Source organism: Balaenoptera borealis (assembly GCF_965194805.1).
Source record: "Balaenoptera borealis genome assembly, chromosome: 17".
NCBI lineage: Eukaryota > Metazoa > Chordata > Mammalia > Artiodactyla > Balaenopteridae > Balaenoptera > Balaenoptera borealis.
This window is the reverse complement of record NC_138876.1, coordinates 9,781,864-9,806,157: the sequence shown is the minus strand read 5'-3', so window position 1 is coordinate 9,806,157 and position 24,294 is coordinate 9,781,864. Positions and strand designations below refer to the sequence as shown.

General features: G+C 41.8%; 1 protein-coding gene across 3 annotated transcripts in view; it reads right to left on the bottom strand.

Annotated features, from left to right (window-relative positions):
* ADCY8 (adenylate cyclase 8) overlaps positions 1-24,294 on the bottom strand; it is a 230,034-nt gene that overhangs the window by 151,855 nt on the left and 53,885 nt on the right. For all 3 annotated transcript variants that reach the window (XM_082363043.1, XM_082363044.1, XM_082363045.1), the window contains exon 3: positions 41-171. In XM_082363043.1, coding sequence (XP_082219169.1) covers positions 41-171 — 131 coding nt within the window. The remainder of the gene's footprint in view (positions 1-40; positions 172-24,294) is intronic.

The following is a 24,294-nucleotide window of genomic DNA, read 5'->3' as shown; positions in this document are numbered from 1 at the left end:
GGATCACGCAGAGAACTGGGCGAGGTGTCCTGTTTCTCACCTGACATTCTCGTAGCGATGGATGTAGATCCGGTGGAATTGATGCTGCAGGTGTTCGTCTTCCACATTGGTCATGTCGTTGATCATCTCCAGGACGACAAACCGAGGGAGCACAGACAGCACAAGCCGCTCCTGGGACACACAAATACAAGCGTGAGGACTAAAGTATCGCCGGCCATATCGGTAAACAAAAGATGTTGCAGCCATCAAGCCATTACGTTACAGCCGCCTGGATGGTGAGCCCTGAGGGAACCCAGGATGGAGACAAACGGCCGGCCCGCTGCCAAGCCCATCTAGCAGTCAGCTGCTGCAGCCTCCCACAAAGGTGCACCCTGAGGAAACTCAGGATGAGAAAACACAGGATGCTGGCCCCAGAGAGCTGAGCTGCATATCAAAAGCATGATTTCAATGAGCCCAGACTCTTGTATCTTCCTATACATAGAAAAGTGCTAAACTGCTTAACTTGAGATATCTGGTTTTCTTTAATGAACAGTAATCCTTTGATGTTCCAACTACCTGGTCTTTTGTTGCAAAAAACTCCTATATATCCTGGCTCCCTCCCACCCACCCTTGCCTCTTTGGAACAGTTTTCTCAGCGTTATCTGAGATGCTGTGTCCCGGGCTTGATGTCCTCAGAAAGTCTGCTGAATAAAACATAACTCAACTTTCAGGTTGTGAATTTTTTTTTCAGTTGACAAGGGACAGTCTTTTTAGGCTGACCACTGGGTCTCAGAAGGGTGGATGGACCGTGTAGAACTAATGCGGCTCTTGGCTGAACTTCTCGAGGAATTGCTAATTTCGTACCATCCTATGAACATGACAAATATCTACGAAGTACTTGTTATTTGCCAGGCATTGTACTGGGGGTTGGGTATACAGTGGTGAACCAAATGAATGACAGCCCTACTACTGTGGAGCTTACATTCTAATAAGGAATACAGACATTAAATACACACACCCAAACATGCCCACACATACTTACAAAATGTGACAAGTGCCAAGCAAGGACAGGTCATGATCAGAGAGTATGATGGTTGATAACGGGATTCAAATAGGGGGTTAGGAATGACCTTTCTGAGCAACTGATATGTAAACAGATGCATGAAAGTTTAGAATGAGCCAGCCCTGTGTGGTACAAGGAGAAGGGAGCTCCAGGAAGAGGAAACAGCAGGTGCAAATGTCCTGAGACAAACGGAGAGCAATGGTGTGCCTGGAGGGTGGTGATAGAGGGGTGTGGTGACAGTCAATGGGGTTGGAGGTGTAGATAAATGTGTCAGGCCTGCCTGAGATGTTACCATTTAATTCCAACTAAAGCTGGAAGGCACCACGTGATACTAAGCAGAGGAGTGACATAAGCTGATTGATGTTTTAAAAGATCACCCTTGGACTTCCCTGGTGGCGCAGTGGTTAAGAATCCGCCAGCCAGTGCAGGGGACATGGCTTCAAGCCCTGGTCCAGGAAGATCCCACATGTCGCGGAGCAGCTAAGCCCGTGTGCCACAGCTACTGAGCCTGCACTCTAGAGCCCGCGAGCCACAACTACTGAGCGTGTGCTCTAGAGCCCGTGCGCCTAGAGCCCATGCTCAGTAACAAGAGAAGCCACCGCAATGAGAAGCCCGTGCACCGCAACGAAGAGTAGCCCCCGCTCGCCGCAACTAGAGAAAGCCCGCGCGCAGCAACAAAGACCCACACAGCCAAAAATAAACAAATAAATAAATTTATTAAGAAAAAAAAAAGATCACCCTTGGCTGTGGTTTGGAGAATGAATTATGAGAAGGGGGCCAAGGGTAGAGGCAGGGAGACCAGCTCGGGGAGCTCCTGCAGTGGTCCAGGGGAGAGGTGATGGGGGGATAAGGTCTATAGGACTGGCAACCAATAGGGATGGCAGGAGAGAAAGAGGGCGTAACTGTGGTGATGGCTAGGTTTTGAGTTTGGTTGATGGGGAGCGTGTGCTCCATTCACCGAAACAGGGCACACAGGAGAGGAACCGGGCTCAGAGACATTAACTCTTTATCGAGAGGAGAGGAAATGAGATACACACCTCCACAAATTAGGGACCTAACACTTGACAGAATAATATTCTTCCATTGTGATCAACACAGCAGATAAAAACAAAATAACTGTTTAACTAGCAACATGAAGTAAATCCTAAAAAGATCTTGTGCTGTGGAAATGAGGCAAAAATCTGCTTTTTTTTTTTTTTCCTATAATTTGCTCTAGTGTGGAATGGAGTTTAAGACAGGTGTATTTTATTATTACTATTAATTTTTTAATTTAGGTGTAGTTGATTGACAATGCTGTGTTAATTTTTGCTGTACAGCAAAGTGATTCAGTTATACATATATACATATATATGTGTACATATGTGTATATATATTCACTTTTAAAATATTCTTTTCCATTATGATTTACCAGAGGATATTGAATATAGTTCCCTGTGCTCTACAGTAGGACCTTGTTCTTTATCATTCTATATATTGATGCAATAGCTTATATGTGCTCTACAGTAGGACCTTGTTCTTTATCATTCTATATATTGATGCAATAGCTTATATCTGCTCACCCCGACCTCCCACTCCATCCCTCCCCCAAACCCCTCCCCATAAGACGGGTACATTTTAACCACCGTAGTTTCTCATATCTTCATAGATATTTATGGACCCTAAACATTTTCAGCATCCATTCTTTTATTTGTTCCTTGCAAAACCCTGAAAATAAGCAGGCACAAATAATTATCTTCATTTAACGGACAGACTGAGTCAAGTCAAATTACCTGCATGACCTGAACAGTTACCAAGTGGCAGTGGCAGGATGCAGTCCTTTACCACGTTTTTCCTGGATGGGATTCGTGGTGAGATGGGAAAAGCCCCAGGAGTTTGGGTCCTGCCTCTGTCCATTTAATAGTAACACAGCATTAGGCGAGTGACATCATCTCTCTGTGACTTAGTTCCCTAATTTGACAAATAACTATAACATCATCTACCTCACAGCGTTGTCATGAAAATTCAATGAAATAAAATATGTGAGGGGCCTGGTGTTTGTTCCCTCCTGCTTCCTCTCTGCTCTACTCAACCCTGCCCTCATGGGAAGGGCTTTATTAATGAAGTGTCCACAGAGCTTCACACGATGGGGCTTTTCCCTCTCTTGAAAGCTGTCCCATCGTGGGGCTGAGAGGCGTGCTTCCTGCAAATGCCCCTGCCTCACGTCCATTTCATGTTCATTAGGCTGTCTGTCAACTTCCCAGGTAATTGTGACCCTGTTCCTGCAATCGCTGAGGGGTGGGAGTCGGTGCTCATCACAGCTTTGAGGAGCACTTGAAGCCTCAGAACAGTAGGTGCTAAATAAATATTTCCTAAACAAATGAGTGAACCCAGAGAAGGAGGAGACTGTGTCCAGCTCATGGCTGCAACGCCTCCAATGGCCACCACGGTCCCTGGTACAGGATAATTATTTGTTAAATAGATTCTTTGGCAATGCACATTCAATCTTCAAGTATGACATAGATGCTTTATGGGAGACTTTCAAAATAAAATTTTAATAGCAAAATTCTCCAGCACCCAGGCTTGCCAGCCTCCGGCTTGTCCTGCTACTGGCAACTGCCCCAGGTCCTGCCTCTGTAAAGCATTTTCTGCCAGGCAATGGGAAACTGCCTAGAGTCTGCTTATAAAAGTGCATTTTCAGCACTTTTGCTTCCCTCGGATTTGTTCACTGCCTGAGAAACATCATTCAAATGCCCTGAAGACACAATCTGCAAGAAAATGGGAAAGTTTGCCCCTTAATACAATTCCCAACTCTTGCTGAGGCATAATATCTCATTTTCTGGCTTTGGAGATCAGAAGTACAAGAATCTCTCCTGAAGCCAGACTGTGGCCCAGGGTGGCCTTTGTGCTCACATTCTGCACATCTTTTTCTCCCTGGGTTTTTTGCATTTGCATGAAAAGGGACCCTGGGCTGATATCAAGTGCATCAGTGGCTCCTGCCTGGATTTTCCTCTCATCTCCTATAAGTTGCTCTATTCATGTCATCAAAATGGCTTCATGGGCATCAATTGCTACAGTGCACCCTGAGGGGAAGGTCAAGGTGAAAACCGGGAAGGATTCAGGATCTTCACTTTATGCAAATGCTTGTCGTGGAGAAGAGAAAGAGAGCAAGGCAGTCCTCTGATGCAGGCAGCACTTCTGGGCAGTTATTCTGAATGGCTTAGGGACGAACTCGCCACTCTCAGGCTCTTGCAAACCGAGAGACCTCCCATTTCTCTCTCTCTACTGCAGGCCAAGCAGTGTTAACTGCAGTAAAGGTCCAGGCACTGATGAGAGGCTTATCCTGGGTTTATAGATAATGTCTTACTTTAAAGTGATCGCTCATTATGTAGCATGTCAAGTGCTTTGCGTCCAGTATCTTCAAAACCTCACATTAATTGTAGTAGGTTACTATTTTCATTGCGTATTATATATGAGATACTGAGATTTAAAGAATTTAAGTGAAATGAGGCAGCCTGGAGTCATGCACTCGGTAAGCGCATAGTGAAGACTCAAGCCCATTTCTTTTTTTTTTTAAACTTAGATTGTAATTCATCCATTTATTCACTGATTTACCATGTCAAGGAGTAGGTGCTGCGTGACAGGTGCACTCTGGATATGGAGAATCAGCAGTAGACAAAACCAGACATGGTACTCACCTTTGTAGAGCTAATGTTCTAGAGGTAATGAATGGTAAATAAAAATACTGAGTAAGAATAAGAGATGCTGTTTACATGAAAATGGAATCAAATGCTTTGGAAAGACTTGGTAATACTGAGCAGCTAGAACATTGCAACCAACCTAGATGTCGGCAAGCCAGCCATACAAATTAGTGGGAAAAATAATAAAAATCCAGAAGTCATTCTGATAATTTTGTGAGTACTTTTAAATATTTGGCTCCATTTTAAAGAACTAGAAATCTTGGCTGATGCACTATTAGCTGTGGTCTCTGTAAGAAGCAGTAGATCTCTGCTAAGTAAAATACCTTGGCCTTATTATTATTATTTTTTTTCACACACACAGACTGTATTTTATTTTTACAAGAGATAAATAGACTGACACCAAGCATTGTAAATGGATGACCACAACAAAAGCAACAATGATTGCAATTACCAAACATGAAACACACTCATACTGTGTCATAATGTTGACATTCAGTCCAGTAATCCTCCACTGTAACAGCTCCTTCACTCTGCAGTCAAAATTGATTTGTATATTTTTTACCTCTGAGTCCTTGTGGGATTTTTTTTCTTTTTTTTTTTAATTCAGACAGAAAGTCACAAAAATTATACTCATCCTCATCAGTTCACTCAGTCCCATGTAATTAATTTTTTTTTTTTCATCTTGATCTTTTGTTAGCACTTTTATGAATTCATCAGTTTTCCATTAGAGTTCTGAAAATGCTTATTCATTCAGTTCAGCAGTACAGTCAGTTACCAGAAACCTGTACTTGTCAGAGTCTTTTCCATGAATTCCTTGAAGATGAAACCCTTTTATAGGAGGACCATTTTTGCAAAAGCATCAGAGTACACCCAGAACTGTCTGTAAATGACAAAAGACTTAAAAATGACCACTGTTAAAGATTTGATGAAAGTTCATAATAATGCAATTGACAAGGAAATTTAGTTATTTCTGAGATATACATTTTAAAGTAATAACTAGAATTATGACTTATAACATTATACCAGAACATATAAGATTTTTAGAAATTTCAGGTAATGTCTGAAACATTTATATTAACATATTTCCATATAAATAACCCAAAGAAAGTTTACTATTAGTTTTTTGTTTGTTTTTTTGTTTGTTTTTTTATACTGCAGGTTCTTATTAGTCATCAATTTTATACACATCAGTGTATACATGTCAATCCCAATCGCCCAATTCAGCACGCCACCATCCCCACCTCACCGCGGTTTTTCCCCCTTGGTGTCCATACGTTTGTTCTCTACATCTGTGTCTCAATGTCTGCCCTGAAAACCGGTTTATCTGTACCATTTTTCTAGGTTCCACATACCTGCGTTAATATACGATATTTGTGTTTCCCTTTCTGACTTACTTCACTCTGTGTGACAGTCTCTAGGCCCATCCACATCTCAACAAATGGCTCAATTTTGTTCCTTTTTATGGCTGAGTAATATTCCATTGTATATATGTGCCACATCTTCTCTATCCATTCATCTGTCGATGGGCATTTAGGTTGCTTCCATGACCTGGCTATTGTAAATAGTGCTGCAATGAACATTGGGGTGCATGTGTCTTTTTGAATTATGGTTTTCTCTGGGTATATGCCCAGCAGTGGGATTGCTGGATCATATGGTAATTCTATTTTTAGTTTTTTAAGGAACCTCCATACTGTTCTCCATAGTGGCCGTATCAACTTACATTCCCACCAACAGTGCAAGAGGGTTCCCTTTTCTCCACACACTCTCCAGCATTTGTTGTTTGTAGATTTTCTGATGATGCCCATTCTAACTGGTGTGAGGTGATACCTCATCGTAGTTTTGATTTGCATTTCTCTAATAATTAGTGATGTTGAGCAGCTTTTCATGTGCTTCTTGGCCATCTGTATGTCTTCTTTGGAGAAATGTCTATTTAGGTCTTCTGCCCATTTTCGGATTGGGTTGTTTCTTTAATATTGAGCTGCATGAGCTGTTTATATATTTTGGAGATTAACCCTTTGTCCGATGATTCATTTGCACATATTTTCTCCCATTCTGAGGGTTGTCTTTTCATCTTGTTTATAGTTTCCTTTGCTGTACAAAAGCTCTGAAGTTTCATTAGGTCCCATTTGTTTATTTTTGTTTTTATTTCCATTACTCTAGGAGGTGGATCAAAAAAGATCTTGCTGTGATTTATGTCAAAGAGTGTTCTTCCTATGTTTTCCTCTAACAGCTTTATAGTGTCTGGTCTTACATTTAGGTCTCGAATCCATTTTGAGTTTATTTTTGTGTATGGTGTTAGGCAGTGTTCTAATTTCATTCTTTTACATGTAGCTGTCCAGTTTTCCCATCACCACTTATTGAAGAGACTGTCTTTTCTCCACTGTATATCTTTGCCTCCTTTGTCATAGATTAGTTGACCATAGGTGCGTGGGTTAATCTCTGGGCTTTCTATCTTGTTCCATTGATCTATGTTTCTGTTTTTGTGCCAGTACCATATTGTCTTGGTTACTGTAGCTTTGTAGTATAGTCTGAAGTCAGGGAGTCTGATTCCTCCAACTCTGTTTTTTTCCCTCAAGACTGCTTTGGCTATTCGGGGTCTTTTGTGTCTCCACACAAATTTTAAGATGATTTGTTCTAGTTCCATAAAAAATGCCTTGGCCTTATTTTAAGAGACTAGATAACGAATATATTATTTTACATTTAAGTTACAAATAAAATATTTAAGTTGAATTGTTCATAATTCCCAATTTCAACATACTTTTTCAATTAACCGAGCAACCTCCCATCCAGATGATCTCAGCTAAAGGGATTTTACAATTCTTATTTGGGTGTCTGTTACCCTCCCTAAACTGTGAAGTATCTGAGAGCCAAGAGGATGTTTACTCCACCTCCAGAGCCTCATGAGGAGTTGTCATATTATCTGATTCCTTTGGTGACAAGACAGATACCCTACTCAACATAGCTTAAAAAAAAAATCAGGCATTATCATAACTATACTGGGTGTCTCAAGGAATCTAAGGGCAGAACTGAGGCTGGACTTTGGAAACAAAAGGACCCAGGGACCCATAATGACTCTTTCCCCTAAACTTGGGTCTCTGCTTCCCCTGTAGGTCAGTTTCATCCTTCTCTCTCACTTCTAAGCCACTGGGAGCTCTTGGTCCTTATGCCTTATATCTTTGGCCATTTTGAGAAGATTCTTGTTAAGTTCAAGACTCAACATGTCTGCATAGAGGCTCTGCCTGGGTCAACATCTAGTCAGGGTGCAGGATCAGGATAAAGATCATGGTCATTAATGGGGTGACCAATAAGAGGAGTGGGTTGGGTGCAGCCAGGAGAAGGAAGTCCTAGAAAAGTGGGGTACGTGGTGGCAAAAAAACTATGTGTACAATATGGTAGCCAGTGTATGTTTGTAGAAGAAAGAGGTGCATAATAGATAAAATGCCTGCATCTGAACAAGGGTCTTGCTCTCACAGGAGGGCTGGAGAGCAGGGAATCTGAAGTAAAGGTAAATGAGGGAAAAGGCAGCTACGTGCGTGGCCCTGGAGCTGGGCTCTGGGTTTGAATCCTAACTCCGCCCATTCCTGACTCTGTGACTTACCTTCTCTGTACTCCAGTTTCCCCTCTGTAAATTGGAGATGATAATCTTAGCATCACTTCATAGTGTTGGTGTAGGCTTAAATGAGCTAATATTTGTAAAAGAATTTGATCGTGTCTAGCACACTGTAACCACAGGCCAAATGTTTGTTAAATTCACTGGCAAGCATGCTGTATTTTAAGCCTTGTTTTAGAACTCTAATTGTATAGTGGCGCTAAAACATAAAGCTTTTAGAGTAGGGACATTACGCAGGAAATAACGGGGAAAATGAACAGGCAGAATACAACTGTCCTTCGGTATCCGAGGGGGATCGGTCCCAGGACCCCCCGCAGATACCAAAATCCATGAATGCTCACGCGCCTTATATAAACTGGTGTAGTATTTGCACATAACCTATGAATATCCTCCTGTATACCTTAAATCATCTCTAGATTACTTATAATACCTAACACAATGTCAGTGCTATGTAAATAGCTGTCGGTGTGGGGGCAAATTCAAGTTTTGCTTTTTGGAACTTTCTGGAATTTTTTTCTTCCAAATATTTTCCATCCATGGTTGGTTGAATCTGTGGATGCGGAACCCATGGATATGGAAGGCTGACTGTATGTGAAAAGGTAATCGTGCTACATGGTGAAAAACCTCCAGTCACACTTCCAATAATTAAAAAGTTAAAAATTTTATCGAAATCTCGACTCTGGCATTTGAACTTTTATCTTAAAGGGCTTATATGGAATGTTCACCCAGAACTGTTATTGTTTCTGAAAGCCAAGTGCGAGCACAGCCATGCAAAAGCTATTGTTTAATTGTCTCCTAAAGGATACAAAGAATACTCTGTGCATGCACTTTCGGCTGATTCAGCAAGGAGGTTAAAAAAAGTCTGGGTAACACCCATGTCTACTTGTTAGTGGTCTAAGACCCCAGGGACTCTGGTTCTGTTCAGAAATGCAAAGACTAACGGGTTTTGGCATCAGGCAAGCTTGAGTTGAAACCTGTCTGAGCTCAACAACTGACTTGTTCTGTAACTATGATAACTTACATGAGCAACTCCTTTGTGCCTCAGTTTCTTCATCTACAAAATGGGAATAATAATACATATCTTCCAGAAATTGTTTTTTATATTCAATGACAAAGCCTCTTTTACAGATCCTGGTATACAGTAGGTGCTTATTAAATAGCAGTAGTCATCAGATGTGTTTTAATTCATCCCAGTGGTCAAGTCATAGACTGGCCTGCACAGCTCCATAGTCTATAGTCCATGAGTGCAATTTAAAGGATGAATCACAAAATTCAGATTTGGGGGACTTCTTTCTTTTTTTTTAATCTCTTCAAGGAGTTGAGAGTTTCTCAGTTCCCTTCATTTAGTAGTTCCCTGATATATCAAATTGGGAAACTTGAGACAAAGCTCTTGGCTCATTCTTTCATCTGCTCAGTCATTGCTGAATTCCTTCTCTGTGCCCGGAGATGCCAGTGCACGGGGCCAACCGAGGCCACGCCTCCTTCACAGACTGTGACTCAGATCCTGTCACTTAGCTGTGTGATCCTAGACAGGTTACTCAACCTCTCCAAGCCTCACTTCCTTCATCTGTAAGATGAAAACAGTAGCTCCCTTATGGGATTATTGTCAGGACCCAGTGAGACATGTCTTTTCAACCCTGGGAGTGGAGAGGAGGAAGTAGGGGTGGTCTGTACTGGGTGCAGGCAGGAAGGGGGTCTCTTGTCTGTAGAGAATTTAAAATAATTATAACAGGGGAATTCCCTGGCAGTCCAGTGGCTAGGACTCCCCACTTTCACTGCCGAGGGCCCAGGTTCAATCCCTGGTTGGGGAACCAAGATCCCACAAGCCACACAGCGTGGACAAAAAAAAAAATTATAACAGGATTAAGGTTGTTCTGCCTTTTATTATCACCACTCATTAGCAGTTTTAAACAATGTCAGCAATAAAATACTCCTCTCCACTCCCGAGATGACCGCTTAGCAGAGAACCTGGCATACAGTACACTCTATAGTATAGAGCAAATTATTAGCTCTTTGAATGCAGAGCGGTCCATGATGTAGCAATGCACACTTTTGTCATCCGTCTCACCCTAACCAAGGCTCAGCACACCCATGGGAACCTTGGGTTGAGGGTCTAGTCTGATGTATCAACAACTCTAACATGATGAAATAAAAAGGAAGGCGCTTTTGTTTTCTTTGGGAAAGAAATGATAAACCAAAGGCAATATGACGTTCGGGCAAGATGCTGAGCTCTCCTGAAAGGAATTTAGTCAAATACGAGGAATAAAGAACACATTTGTGAGCCCAGAAGACATTAGGCACTAAATCTGCTGCTAAGCAGCCCCTCTTGAAAATCTCAGCACTTCTTAAGGCTTGAGGATTTCAAAGTCTTTTTAGACAGTGCTAAAAGGCTCTTTCATATAAGGTTCACTACGTTTTTCAGACACAGGTAACACGACTAAGCATCGTGCTATTTTCACTAAAAAGACATTGATATGTATGTTGGAAATCACAATCGGAAGAATTGAATTTGACTCTTTTTTTTTTTTCCGCGTGTGCTTACTAATTGCTAGCTAATTTTCTGATCTTGGGCAAGTTACGTAATATCTTTGAATCTGGGACTTCCCTGGTTGTCCAGCGGTAAAGAATCTGCCTTCCAATGCAGGGGATGCGGGTTCGATCCCTGGTGGGGGAACCTAACATCCCACATGCTGTGGTGCAACTAAGCCCACGTGCCACAACTACTGAGCTTGGGCGCCTCAACGAGAGAGACCCTGTGCCGCAAACTACAGAGCCCTTGTACCCTGGAACCCGTGTGCCACAACTAGAGAGAGAAAACCCACACGCCACAACTAGAGAGAAGCCCGCATGCCGCAACTAAGACCCGACGCAGCCAAAAATAAATAATAAATATCTCTGAATCTGAGTTTTCAGGTATAAAAGCAGGCATTAAATCTTGCTCTACCTGCTCCACAGAGGGGCTTTATTGAGGATGAGACATTCCAGTTTGATATTACAGTGTCTTAAAATAAAAAAAGGGGAGCGTTCTCCTTCTCCGTGCACGCAGCCTAGTTGACGGAGAGACCGAAAATGACTGCAATAAAATATTAATGACATTACGATAGAAGTCAGCCCAGGGCACCACCTGTCTCTTGCCTGTTCCAAAGAGATACCAGGATAACAGATGTGAAAAATGAAATGCTTTGAGCTGTTGGAGAGCCAGGAGGTGAAAAGATGAAATATTTACATCCTGGTGATTAATAGACAAAAGAGGTGGCTTTGATAGAGCTAAACCACAAACTCTTCTGGACAATGGGAATGAAGAAAGAAGAGTTGATGGCGTGGAGAGTTCAACAGGAACACCCCCTGTGGGATGTGAAAACCTCTGCAGAAGCTAGCACCCAACTGACTACAGGGGAAGGGAAATCATTCTTCAGTATTTGTCAACAATACTCTCCTATTTGGGGAAGGGGCCTCATGGGAACTGCTCCTTAATTCAATCATTATTTTATTCATTTCATACAATGTTACTTTCTGAATGTCTAATACCAAGTCAGATATTATGGGGGGGGGGGATATGAGTCCTCCATGGATCAAGATGCTTGCAATCCAGTGTCAAGATATAAGACATGCCACATAAGTCAAGTTGCAAAATGCCAAACTTACCAAACTCCAGTTTATTCTGAAAAATTGTATCTAAAAAAATCTTATTTTTATTTCTGTCACCTAACTCAGGGCTTGGTCTATATTTCATAATGCACTAACTTGATTGGATATTGGCAATACATTTGTTACTATTATGAAAATTCTGAAAAGGGCTCTGAGAAAAAAAGTGGTTAATGTGGAATTCTGATTGGATTTTGCTGACTTAGTTGAGTCCTAAATAGTGAAAGGAAATCAGCCAAGTGTACTAAATAGCCCCTGGATCAAGCTGTGCCTGAAGCCTGTTAGGAATGGAACTCAGTGAGTCTAAAGCTGGCTTGGGAGCAGTGTGCCCCTTGTAAAATAATCTTCGGTGGTTATCAGTTTCTTGCACTCGGTGAGTAGGTAGGTGCAAAGCTGGGGCCTTTGGAATAGCTGGGAGAAGAAAGGAGAGCATAAAAATCCCATGTGAGAAAAGCAAAGGGAACTGCCCCCCAAACCCTACACTACTCTTGGCCCTCCTGGACTCCATCACTGGCAGTAGGAACTTTCATGGAGGTTTCATTGGAAGATGGCACCTCCACTAGACGCTTCTCTGAGTAGAATCACTGTAACTTTTCCCTACTTAAGAAAACGGATTTGATTTCCCCAAGTCTCTCTGTTTATTACCATTGATTACACCATAGTCCTGCTGAGGCATCTGTGCACCTACCCCTAGATATTCAGTAACATGAGGCAATGCATTCTCCCTACTGCTAAGACCAAAACTAGTTGGAGAGTCTCCAGTGAGGAAGAGAGGGCAAGAGCCCTCCCAAAGGAGGGAGGGATATATGATGATGCACAGACTGTGAACAGGGTGGCGTGTCCAGGAGACTTTATTAACCCACATGGCATAATAGTTGGTATACAGGCTCTGGAGCAAGACTGTCTAGGTCGGAATACCAGCTCTGCAACTTACTAGCTATTACATAACCTCTCTGTTTATTGGTTTCCTCATCTATAAAATGGAGGTTAAAATACCATCCACCTCATAAGGTTGCTCTGAGGATTAAATAAAATAAAGTAATATACGTAAAGTGTATAGTGTAACATCTAGCACATAGTAAATGCTATATATGGGCTCGTTATTGCTAATTCTATCCAGGTAATGTTTTAGGTGGAGAGGTAAGAAATGAATTGGATTTCATTCTAAAGGCGGTGGGAACTTGTATTAAGTTTCTAAGAGTGCTGTAAAAAATCACCACAAAACTGGATGACTTAAAACAGCAGAAATTTCTTCTCTCAAAGTTTTGGAGGTCAGGAGTCTGAAATCAAGGTGTAAGCAGGTTGGTTCCTTCTTGGGGGCTCTTAGAGAAGAAACTGTCCATTCTCCCTGCTTCTGGTGGCTGCCAGCAGTCTTTGGTGCTCCTTGGCTTGGAGATGCATCACTCCAGTCCTGCCTTTGTCTTCACATGGTATTTTCCCCTGTATGTTTCTTCTCTCTGTGTTTCTGTGTGTTCTCTCTTCTTCTTATAAGAACACCAGTCATATTGAATTAAGGCTCCTCCTAATCCAGTATAAATTCATCCTAACTTGATTACATCTGCAAAGGCCCTCTTTCCAAATAAGGTCACATTCTGAGGTTCGAGGGGACGTGAATTGGGGGGGGGCAGGCGCTATTCAATCCAATATAGAAGTGATGGAGGTGACCTGAGCAGATTTTGATTTGATAAGGATCACTCTGGCTGCGGCACGGAGAACAACACGTAGAGAGTGAAGGGGCTGTTACCGCGATCTGGGAGAGAAATGGAACAAGAAGTAGGGTTAGAAAGGTGGAGAAAAATATGAGTGATGGCCAAGAAGACGATCCAACTGCTCATGATCATGGCCGGATATCAGGGAAGATGGAGAGGAGGAGCTAGTGTGGCTTGGAGAGCTGGTGGACCACTGATTCTGTTCACTGAGAGGAAATACTGAAGAAACAAAAGTTCTGGAGAAGGAAGGATCTATGCTTGTTGAGTGAATGGAGGTTGAAATGATGGTTTCACGTCACGCCAAATTTCTACTTGCTTTGAGAACCCAGTTCTCAACCAGTCTCAACTTTATAGACTCCGACTGCTAACCAAGAGTAGTTTCAATATTTTTAGAGGCCAATCTGGATTTTTTTACTTTCATAGATAATTTACAAAATGGCATTGCAGGACAGTAAACCTCTACTTATCTGATCCAATAACTTATCTTACTGATGGACGTCCCCAACATGTTAAATACTCATAGCTAGCTGGCCCTGTCTGGTCCACCTCCCATGTCTGCATCATCAATTATGTTGTATCTTTACCTAGAGACAGTAGCGTGTGTTTCCAAATTTGTTTATGTCAGTTGTATTTGCAATTGTTAAAACAGAATGTAATTAAATACAGTACAAACAACAGAATGTGAGTGTGAAAAGAAAGCAAGTTTTTGTTTCTATGAAAAGTTGAATGCTTCAGAAATATTCAGTTTCCTTCTTTTTTTTAACATCTTTATTAGAGTATAATTGCTTTACAATGGTGTGTCAGTTTCTGCTTTGTAACAAAGTGAATCAGTTATACATATACATATGTCCCCATGTCTCTTCCCTCTTGCATCTCCCTCCCTCCCACGCTCCCTATTCCACCCCTCTAGGTGGTCACAAAGCACCAAGATGGTCTCCCTGTGCTATGCGGCTGCTTCCCACTAGCTATCTATTTTATGTTTGGTAGTGTATATATGTCCATGCCACTCTCTCACTTCATCCCAGCTTACCCTTCCCCCTCCCCATATCCTCAAGTCCATTCTCTGCTAGATCTGCATATTTATTCCCGTCTTGCCCCTAGGTTCTTCTGACCATTTTTTCTTTTCTTTTCTTTAGATTCCATATATATGTGTTAGCATACGGTATTTGTTTCTCTCTTTCTGACTTACTTCACTCTGTATGACAGTCTCTAGGTCCATCCACCTCACTACAAATAACTCAGTTTCGTTCCTTGTTATGGCTGAGTAATATTCCATTGTATATATATGCCACATCTTCTTTATCCATTCATCTGTTGATGGACACTTAGGTTGCTTCCATGTCCTGGCTATTGTAAATAGAGCTGCAATGAACATTGTGGTACATGACTCTTTTTGAATTATGGTTTTCTCAGGGTATATGCCCAGTAGTGGGATTGCTGGGTTGTATGGTAGTTCTATTTTTAGTTTTGTAAGGAACTTCCACACTGTTCTCCATAGTGGCTGTATCAATTTACATTCCCACCAACAGTGCAAGAGGGTTCCCTTTTCTCCACACCCTCTCCAGCATTTGTTGTTTGTAGATTTTCTGATGATGCCCATTCTAACTGGTGTGAGGTGATACCTCATTGTAGTTTTGATTTGCATTTCTCTAATAATTAGTGATGTTGAGCAGCTTTTCATGTGCTTCTTGGCCATCTGTATGTCTTCTTTGGACAAATGTATATTTAGGTCTTCTGCCCATTTTTGGATTGGGTTGTTTGTTTTTTTGATATTGAGCTGCATGAGTTGCTTGTATGTTTTGGAGATTAATCCTTTGTCAGTTGCTTCATTTGCAAATATTTTCTCCCATTCTGAGGGTTGTCTTTTCATCTTGTTTATGGTTTCCTTTGCTGTGCAAAAGCTTTTAAGTTTCATTAGGTCCCATTTGTTTATTTTTATTTCCATTTCTGCAGGAGGTGGGTCAAAAAGGACCTTGCTGTGATTTATGTCATAGAGTGTTCTGCCTATGTTTTCCTCTAAGAGTTTGATGGTATCTGGCCTTCCATTTAGGTCTTTAATCCATTTTGAGTTTATTTTTGTGTATGGTGTTAGGGAGTGTTCTAATTTCATTCTTTTACATGTAGCTGTCCAGTTTTCCCAGCACCACTTATTGAAGAGACTGTCTTTTCTCCACTGTATATTCTTGCCTCCTTTATCAAGGATAAGGTGACCATGTGTGCGTGGGTTTATCTCTGGGCTTTCTATCCTGTTCCATTGATCTATATTTCTGTTTTTGTGCCAGTACCATACTGTCTTGATTACTGTAGCTTTGTAGTATAGTCTGAAGTCGGGGAGCCTGATTCCTCCAGCTCCGTTTTTCTTTCTCAAGATTGCTTTGGCTATTCGGGGTCTTTTGTGTTTCCATACAAATTGTGAAATTTTTTGTTCTAGTTCTGTGAAAAATGCCATTGGTAGTTTGATGGGGATTGCATTGAATCGGTAGATTGCTTTAGGTAATATAGTCATTTTCACAATGTTGATTCTTCCAATCCAAGAACATGGTATATCTCTCCACCTATCTGTATCATCTTTAAAGAAATTCTCAGTTTCCTTATTAAAAAATGCTTTTAAATTAGGTGTGGGCATGAAATTTGCAAAAGACAGGAAACAAAGAAAATTCTACAATGGTTCTGTCCTCAGATTGCTCTAAAAGTATTTTTAAATTATTTGCCCTCTTTTATGGTCAATCCATTTTGAGTGTGGTTTATGCAAAATAGAGAGTATAGAATTCCCATCAATGAACCCATACTCAACATCCAGCTGAAATAAACTATTTTAAGCATGGATTCTTTTTTAAAAATACATATTTTATTTTTCTCCTCGTTTATTCTACTACCACTTTTGAAATGTGCCTTCAACTATCTCCAGGCTACAAATCATACCTTCCCTTCAGCATTAAAGTTATCAGGTTGTGTTAAGTTTCCAATTCCAATTTCTTTAGTCAAAACTCCCCGGACAGATTTATGAGATAAAAGGTCCCCACACGGCTGTTCGGCTGCTCTTCAGCTTCTCCCGGCTGGATCAAAGGTTTTGAGGGCAATGATGGTGACTGATTTCTTCTCTCTGAACTGCCTCTGGAAATGTTAATAGTATGCAAATGAGTGCAGAATGATGGCCTCTCTTGGAGTCAAGGAGAGTATTTTAAATTAGTACTGCACAGGGATGCCAGATATAAGAACACAAATAGCAAGAAGAAAAACTATAGTTACTAGAATTGGAGCGTGTTCTGTTGTAAAACTCAGGCTGTGGCCCAGGTGGTCCAACAGTTCAAGGACCAACTATGATGCCCAACTCTCATCTATATTGCTTCATTTCCTCACAGCAACCTTGAGAGATTATCATTTTTGACAGATAAAGGATCCAACGTTCAGAGAGTTTAAGTGGTGCACCCAAGGTCACCCAGACATGGAGTTGGAACTAGCAATCAAATCCAGGTTTGTTCTTCTGCAAAGCTTTCACTCTTCCTGCCATGCCAGAAGTTGCAAATAATGTGCTAGAAAGATTGCAAAGAACTAGGCAGCCAGATGGTTGCAAGAGTTGCAAGGGGGTAAACACAAATCCTTTGAGTGAAGTCAGCTGCCAGGAGGCTCAAAGGCCATTAGCACTGCGTGTCTGCTCACTGCTCAAAATCTTACTGACAGAGGGGATCATGGTGCTAACTGTAACACCAGGCAGTGTGACAAGAACCCGTGTTAAATAAAAATATCTACGTGCCAAGGAAAAAGAAGTAGCTCATGACTGGAAACTGCAGAGGAGGCTTTCTAAAGGGAAGACATCTCAGCATCGGTTTGGGGTGTTGGCGAGATTTTCACAGAAATAGCCCTAACATTTGTGGAGTCCTTTATAGTTGAAATAACACTTTTTCAGGCAAATAACATAAGTTATTTGTCTCTCAGAATGCCCCCGTGGGTTAGGGCATGCATTATCATTTCTAATTGAGAGATGAGGAAACATGCACAAAGTGATTCGACAAGTTGTTCCAAGTCACAAGAGCAAGTTGGAAATTGACATGGGCTGAGCATCTAAGCTGGCACTGTCCAGTAGAAATAGAATATGAGCCGCCTATGGAATTAAAAAATTCTTAGTGCACACATAAAAAAGGAAAAAGAAACAGTTGAAATTCATGTCAATGGTATATTCTATTTAATCTTGTATACCCCAAGTATATCATTTCCATGTGTAATCAGCATGTAATCAATATGTAAAAAGTTGTCAATGAGATAATTTGCATTCGGTTTTTTTTTCTTGGTATTGTCTTCAAAATCTGGTGTGTATTTTATGCTCACAGCACATCTCAATTTAGACTAGGCACATTTCAGGTGCTCAATATCCACACGTGGCTGGTGGCTACTATATTGGACAGAGCAGAGTTTTTCTGACTCCTTGTCTTTCTGCTCTGCTCAACTGTCTCACAAACACAGATGGAGGGAGATGGGCATCTCATGCAAAGGGAACAGGAAGAGCAGGTAATCGTGGAGGGATGCAATTGGTACCTCAAAACGTGTAATGAAAGAGTTTAATAAAGAGTTAAGGAAGGGACTTCCCTGGTGGCGCAGTGGTTGAGAATCCGCCTGCCAATGCAGGGGACAAGGTTCGAGCCCTGGTCAGGGAAGATCCCACATGCCGTGGAGCAACAAAGTTCGTGAACCACAACTACTGAGCCCTTGTGCCACAACTACTGAAGCCCGCACACCTAGAGCCCACGCTCCACAACAAGAGAAGCCACCGCAATGAGAAGCCCGTGCACTGCAACAAAGAGTAGCCCCTGCTCGCTGCAACTAGAGAAAGCCCACGCGCAGCAACGAAGACCTAATACAGCCAAAAATAAATAAATAAATATTAAAAAAAAAAAGAGTTAGGGAACCCAACAATGGGTGCTCAAGCACCCCAAAACTAGGAAGAGTGGAGCTACAAACACTCCTGGAGCCTGGAAAATTCTGTAGCCTTAGGAAATGGCTGCCTGTTAGAAACTGTGGCCTTTGGTAGAAAAATGGAACCACTGTTAGTCCACCATCCAGCCGGGGAGGCAGTGGGGAGGTAAATCCAATGGTCTCTTTGCCTTCCCATCCTCGAGTCTCCAGCCAGTGCCTCTCATTGTCCAAACCCGACCAGCAGTTAGAGGTGGCGAGCCTGCTGATGCATCCACAAAGGTTAGCCTCCTGAGGCACAGAGAAAGGCAGAGGAGGATACAGCCTGGACCTGGAGGGCAAGAAATCAAAGGCACTGAAGTGTGGGGCACGTTTACCGGTTTGGATGGCGGGTAACAGTACAAGGACAGTGGTAGCAAGTGACATGATTGAAAAGTCGGGCAGGAGCCAGGGAGTGGACGGGTTGTAATACAGCACAGATGAGACTGGTTTAGAGTCTACAGGCAGTAGCCATCCACGGGGGGCTTTAGTGTGAAATCTTCTCTAATCAAAATTGGGCACAAGAAGATGATCCTGACAGGCATTACACTCTGTGTTGGGGTTTTGAGATGTGAGTGCGTTTCACCCCTCACCTCTCAAGTGAACCTGCTGAGAAACAGATACAAGAGGCAGATAGGAATCAAGACACTTTATTGCTAGCAAAAAAGATGGGGACCGCGGCTGCAAAGTGAGTGAACAATGGGGGTCCTAGGCCTTCTTTTTGTACTGGCTACAGCTCCTCAGCCAGAGACGGAGCATCTGGGCCACTGTGGGGCTCACTGAATCAGTGGGTTCCCTACGGGGAGGAAAGCAGCCTGCACGGGCAGGCTCCCGGCGGAGAGAGGAGGACCCGCATTCTTACCCCACATGAGGCTTGGACACGAATACATTACGCGGGACTCTCACCCTCTGTGAGATGGAGAGGGACAAGTAGAGATGCAGAGAAAACAGTAGCTCATGCTCCATACTTTCCCATGAGGTCTCATGTATTTGTAGAGTCTCCCATTTCACAGATGATAAAGAAAATGGGAAGAAGCGAAACACAGCTGCTTTTTCCAGAATAATTTTAGGGTGGAGCGACTCCAGGTGGTTAGACCAGTTCACACTAGTTAGAAACTGGTTAGCGCCAGTTAGGAAGCTATTCTGTGGGAGGACTTAAATAGTGTTAGAAAAAGAAATACAGGGACAGCTAGTAAATACATGGGGTTATGGCATCAACAGGAATTGGTACCACAGTTGATGTGGATGAATCAGGTACTAGGAAGTGCTATGAGAAAGAAAATGCATTTTGGGGGGATGAGAGAATCAAGGACAGGCTGAGCCAGTGGTACCTGTGGGAGATGCAGCTGAAGCTGTCCGGCAGGATGTTGATGATGGGCATCTGGAGCTCAGAAAAGAACATGGTGTTAGAGATACTGACATGGAACCATCCAGAAGTGATGGTTGAAGTCATGATAAATCCCCAAAAGAGAAACAAGAGATAAAATGGCTAATGGTTCTTTAAATTTAAAAGAATTAAAATAAAAAATCAATTCCTCAGTCACACTAACTATATTTCATGTGCTGCTAAATAGTTATCGGGGGTTAGTGGTATTTGGATAACGAAGATACAGAATATTTCCAATCATCACAGGAAATTCTACTGGACAGTACAGTTGTGGAGTATTATATATTGCGTGAGGATGGTGATTGGCATAACACTTTACTTTTTCTCCCCAACACACCTGAAAAAGAAATGAAACTACGAAAGAAATGGAGCACAGAGGCAGAGAAGCTTTCAAGGAGTAAGATGATCAAGAAGATGCCTCCAGGTAAAATAGAGCTTTTAAAATTTTGCTTAGGCAGAACTCTACCTAGGCTGAAGTCATTTATGTGAAGGAATAAGAGAAAAGTGAAGTTGGACGGGTAGATGGAGGAAGTTAACGTTGTTAATTGTCAAGGAAAGATCAGATGCCTGGTTTGAAGGACAAGGACCCAAAAATCACATCATCGGAGGGGAGTGTTTCCCAAATCTATTTATTCACGTCTATTTTTGAGTGAACGGACATTTAGCAAACACAATTATAGCACTCATTAAATGTTGATTGTCTCTGCTTTTCTTCCTAGCTTGAGTTTTCCCCCTCTTGGATCCACAGTTATTGTGAAGAGCACAAATGAAACACGTATCCAATCCTCAAAGAGTTTATAGTGTAGAAGGAAAAATACAGCAAGAGCATAGCAGAATGTAGAAGGAGATTAATTCCCCAAAGAAATAGACAAATGAAACACTCAAGGAGGTCACAGCTAGGTGAAAGAGAGAGGGTCTTGGTGGAGGAGGTGAACTTTGAGCTGAGTTTTGAAGAGTGGATAAGGTTTAGGGGTGAAAGGAATTTTATACCAGGTAGGGGGAAAAGCATAAGCAAAGGCACGAGTGTAATAAGATAAGAAGAATATTCAGGAAACTGAGAATGTTCCACTATAAACTAGAGAATAGTTAATACGAAATATATTAATAACAGATAAGGATGAACATGATGGTCTTGTTCATGGCACATGGGTGGTCTTAAATGTAAGAGAAGGAGAATAGCACAAAAAGGTTTTTCTGGCGCATAATGAAAAGACCTATCTAACTGGAGCAGAAAAAACAAATATTCTGAGGTTCTGCAAATTCCAGGTCAACTTTGACTCTTCCTTGAATGAATGAATGTCAAGGCTCTGCCTTACTAGGTAACAGTTATCTACAGCTTGAAAAAACACTCCCCTAGATGCTACTGGGCACCAACATGCATCCAAACAACCAACTCAAAACTCTGTAAGAAACCCAACTTTCTCACCCAACCTATTGTCCAAACCATTAGCTTACACCAATATTGTCTGACAAAGATGTTTAAGTTAAACAAAATTGCTTTAACACAGCGAAAACATCTGCTGCATTTAATAATAATCTTCCTGCTGTTGCAACATATGGCATCATCAGAAACTTTACTCCAGGGCCCTCAGAGCTTCGGAGATACCTCGAAATGCCATGATTACCATAAGTAGGTTTTGGCAATTCTCGAAGCTGAAAGAAAAACTATTAATTCATTTTAATATTTAAAACAAATATGGGCCATCTGGATCATTTGCAAGAGAGGTGGGATTACAAAAACTACAATAATTAGAATCTAACTCCCCAAAGAGAGATGTTGTAAGACGTAGCTTCCAGATGGAAAATTCCTTTCACAGGTCTGTATAAGACACTTTCTCTATTTTATGTTTGGTAGTGTATATATGTCCATGCCACTCTCTCACTTTGTCACAGCTTACCCTTCCCCCTCCCCATATCCTCAAGTCCATTCTCTAGTAGGTCTGTGTCTTTATTCCCGTCTTACCACTAGGTTTTCATGAACTTTTTTTTTTTCCTTAGATTCCATATATATGTGTTAGCATACTGTATTTGTTTTTCTCTTTCTGACTTACTTCACTCTGTATGACAGACTCTAACTCCATCCACCTCACTACAAATAGTGGGAAGCAGCCGCATAGCACAGAGAGATCAGCTCGGTGCTTTGTGACCACCTAGAGGGGTGGGATAGGGAGGGTGGGAGGGAGGGAGATGCAAGAGGGAAGAGATATGGGGACATATTTATATGTATAACTGATTCACTTTGTTATAAAGCAGAAACTGACACACCATTGTAAAGCAATTTTACTCCAATAAAGATGTTAAAAAAAAAAAAAAAAAGACACGTTCTCATCCTGTCCCAGGCTCTCCTGAATTAGATGAGTCCTCCTCCAAATTTTTAATGGGGATCACAGCGTGCACAAGTCTCTTTACTATTTTTTTTTTTTTTGGCCATGCCACGTGGCATGTGGGATCTTAGTTCCCTGACCAGGGATCAAACCGGAACCCCCTGCAGTGGAAGTGTGGAGTCTTAAACACTGGACCACCAGAGAAGTCCCAAGTCTCTTTACTTTTATACAGAAGAATTATTACAACATGACCCTGGTTTAGGTGGAAGTGAAAGGAGCCAAAATTTGAATTCAACATAACTCAGTTAAATAAAATGTTAATCAGAAGATCTTATATTTCAGCCATTGTGCTGGATAAATACCAGAGAATCAGATGAATCATGTAGAATAGCTGCCTTTAAGTAGTCCTTATTGGCCATGGAAAAAGAGAAATGCAGACTAGTAAACATTATAAAGTATGACAGGTTCTATGATACAGTTAACTTTAAGACATGTTGGAAGTATAAGAAAAACATTTCAACTCAACAAGCAAGCCTCACTGAGCAAGGGATGCTGGAACGGTATATCCAGGCTAGAGACATTACTCTGAAAGTTAACGAGAGGGAGGTGGCTTTCTAGGCTGAAAGAACCACATGACACAGAGTAGGGAAATAGCAGTTCAGGGAGCTGATGGTCATTTGGTTTCGTGTGTGTGACAAGGAGGCGGAAAGGGATGTGAGGAGAGAGTAAAACGGGTAGATCCTGGAGGACCTGTTGGGTCATGCATGGGGGTGTGAATTTTATCTTGGAGGGAATGTTACCGCTGAAGGGTTTCCCTGCAGAGAAGAGTGACATCAATGTCATCGTCATCACAGCATCCTCTCTAATATGCCTTGAGGGCATCCTCTGCCTTGGGCTGAGAACTGTTCATCCTTAATCTCACCACAACCCTGGAGGAAGGTAGGATCATTATGATCATCTTACGCCCACAAAATCAAGGTCTTAAGAGGAGAGTAGTTTGCCTAAGTCCCTACAGCCAGGAAGCACAGGAAGTAGGAATGGAATCCAGATCTTCCAGACATTGGAGATTTTGCTTTTGACACCTACGGTGTACTGGTTCTGAACCAGACCAGGCTTTGGGGATGGAGACCAAGAGACCAGACAGGTAAGGGATACTTAGTATGCCCTGTGCTAGTTACAAGTGATGACAAAATTGTTAAAAAAAAGGAAAAAGGCCAAGTCCTTGCCTCCCAGAAAAAAAGAGCCAATATGTGCTCAACTTCTCGAAGCCGATCATCTAAATTAAAAATGTCAACATTTGGGCCCATTCAGTAGTTTCTTCCTGGTATTGTGCCAGGTGCTATGGGAGGGAACAGGGTTATGGTAAAGTTGAGAGTCACCTTCAAGGAACTTTGTTAAAAACCTAGTTTAGAAGAGACCTTGAGCAAAGAGTTTTAGCATTTGCTGGTTCCTCCTGTCTGCTTGCTCTCGACCTTAAGAACAATGCCTGCAACTTCAGGTTATCCAAGGAAAAAGCCTGATTCTCAGGACTTCAAGTATCTCATCATGGTGTGGGACCCACCAAGCAAGAGGAAGCATGGCTCATGTGCCACTTATCCTTTAGCTATTGCTTGGCAATTTTTCTTTGGAAAAATGATTAGTAACCATTATTATTAAATATTGACAATCTCAGTCATTTCAGAACCATTTATTCCTCACTGGTTTTCAGAAACTGCTGCCATAGGTCACTCTTAAGGGACAGGTTATCCTAACAAACAGGCATGCAGTGATTCAGATCCAGCGTGGCATGCTGTAAGAGAGATCTGTAATAGATTTTGCTCATTTTGACATACAGAGCACATTGAACAATGCCTACTGCACAGGTTAACACTCAGTAAGTAGATATTTTCCCCGAGTGGAAAAGTGCAGTGTACTCAAGAAAGTACACAACTTTGCTGTGAAGTATCAGAGGAA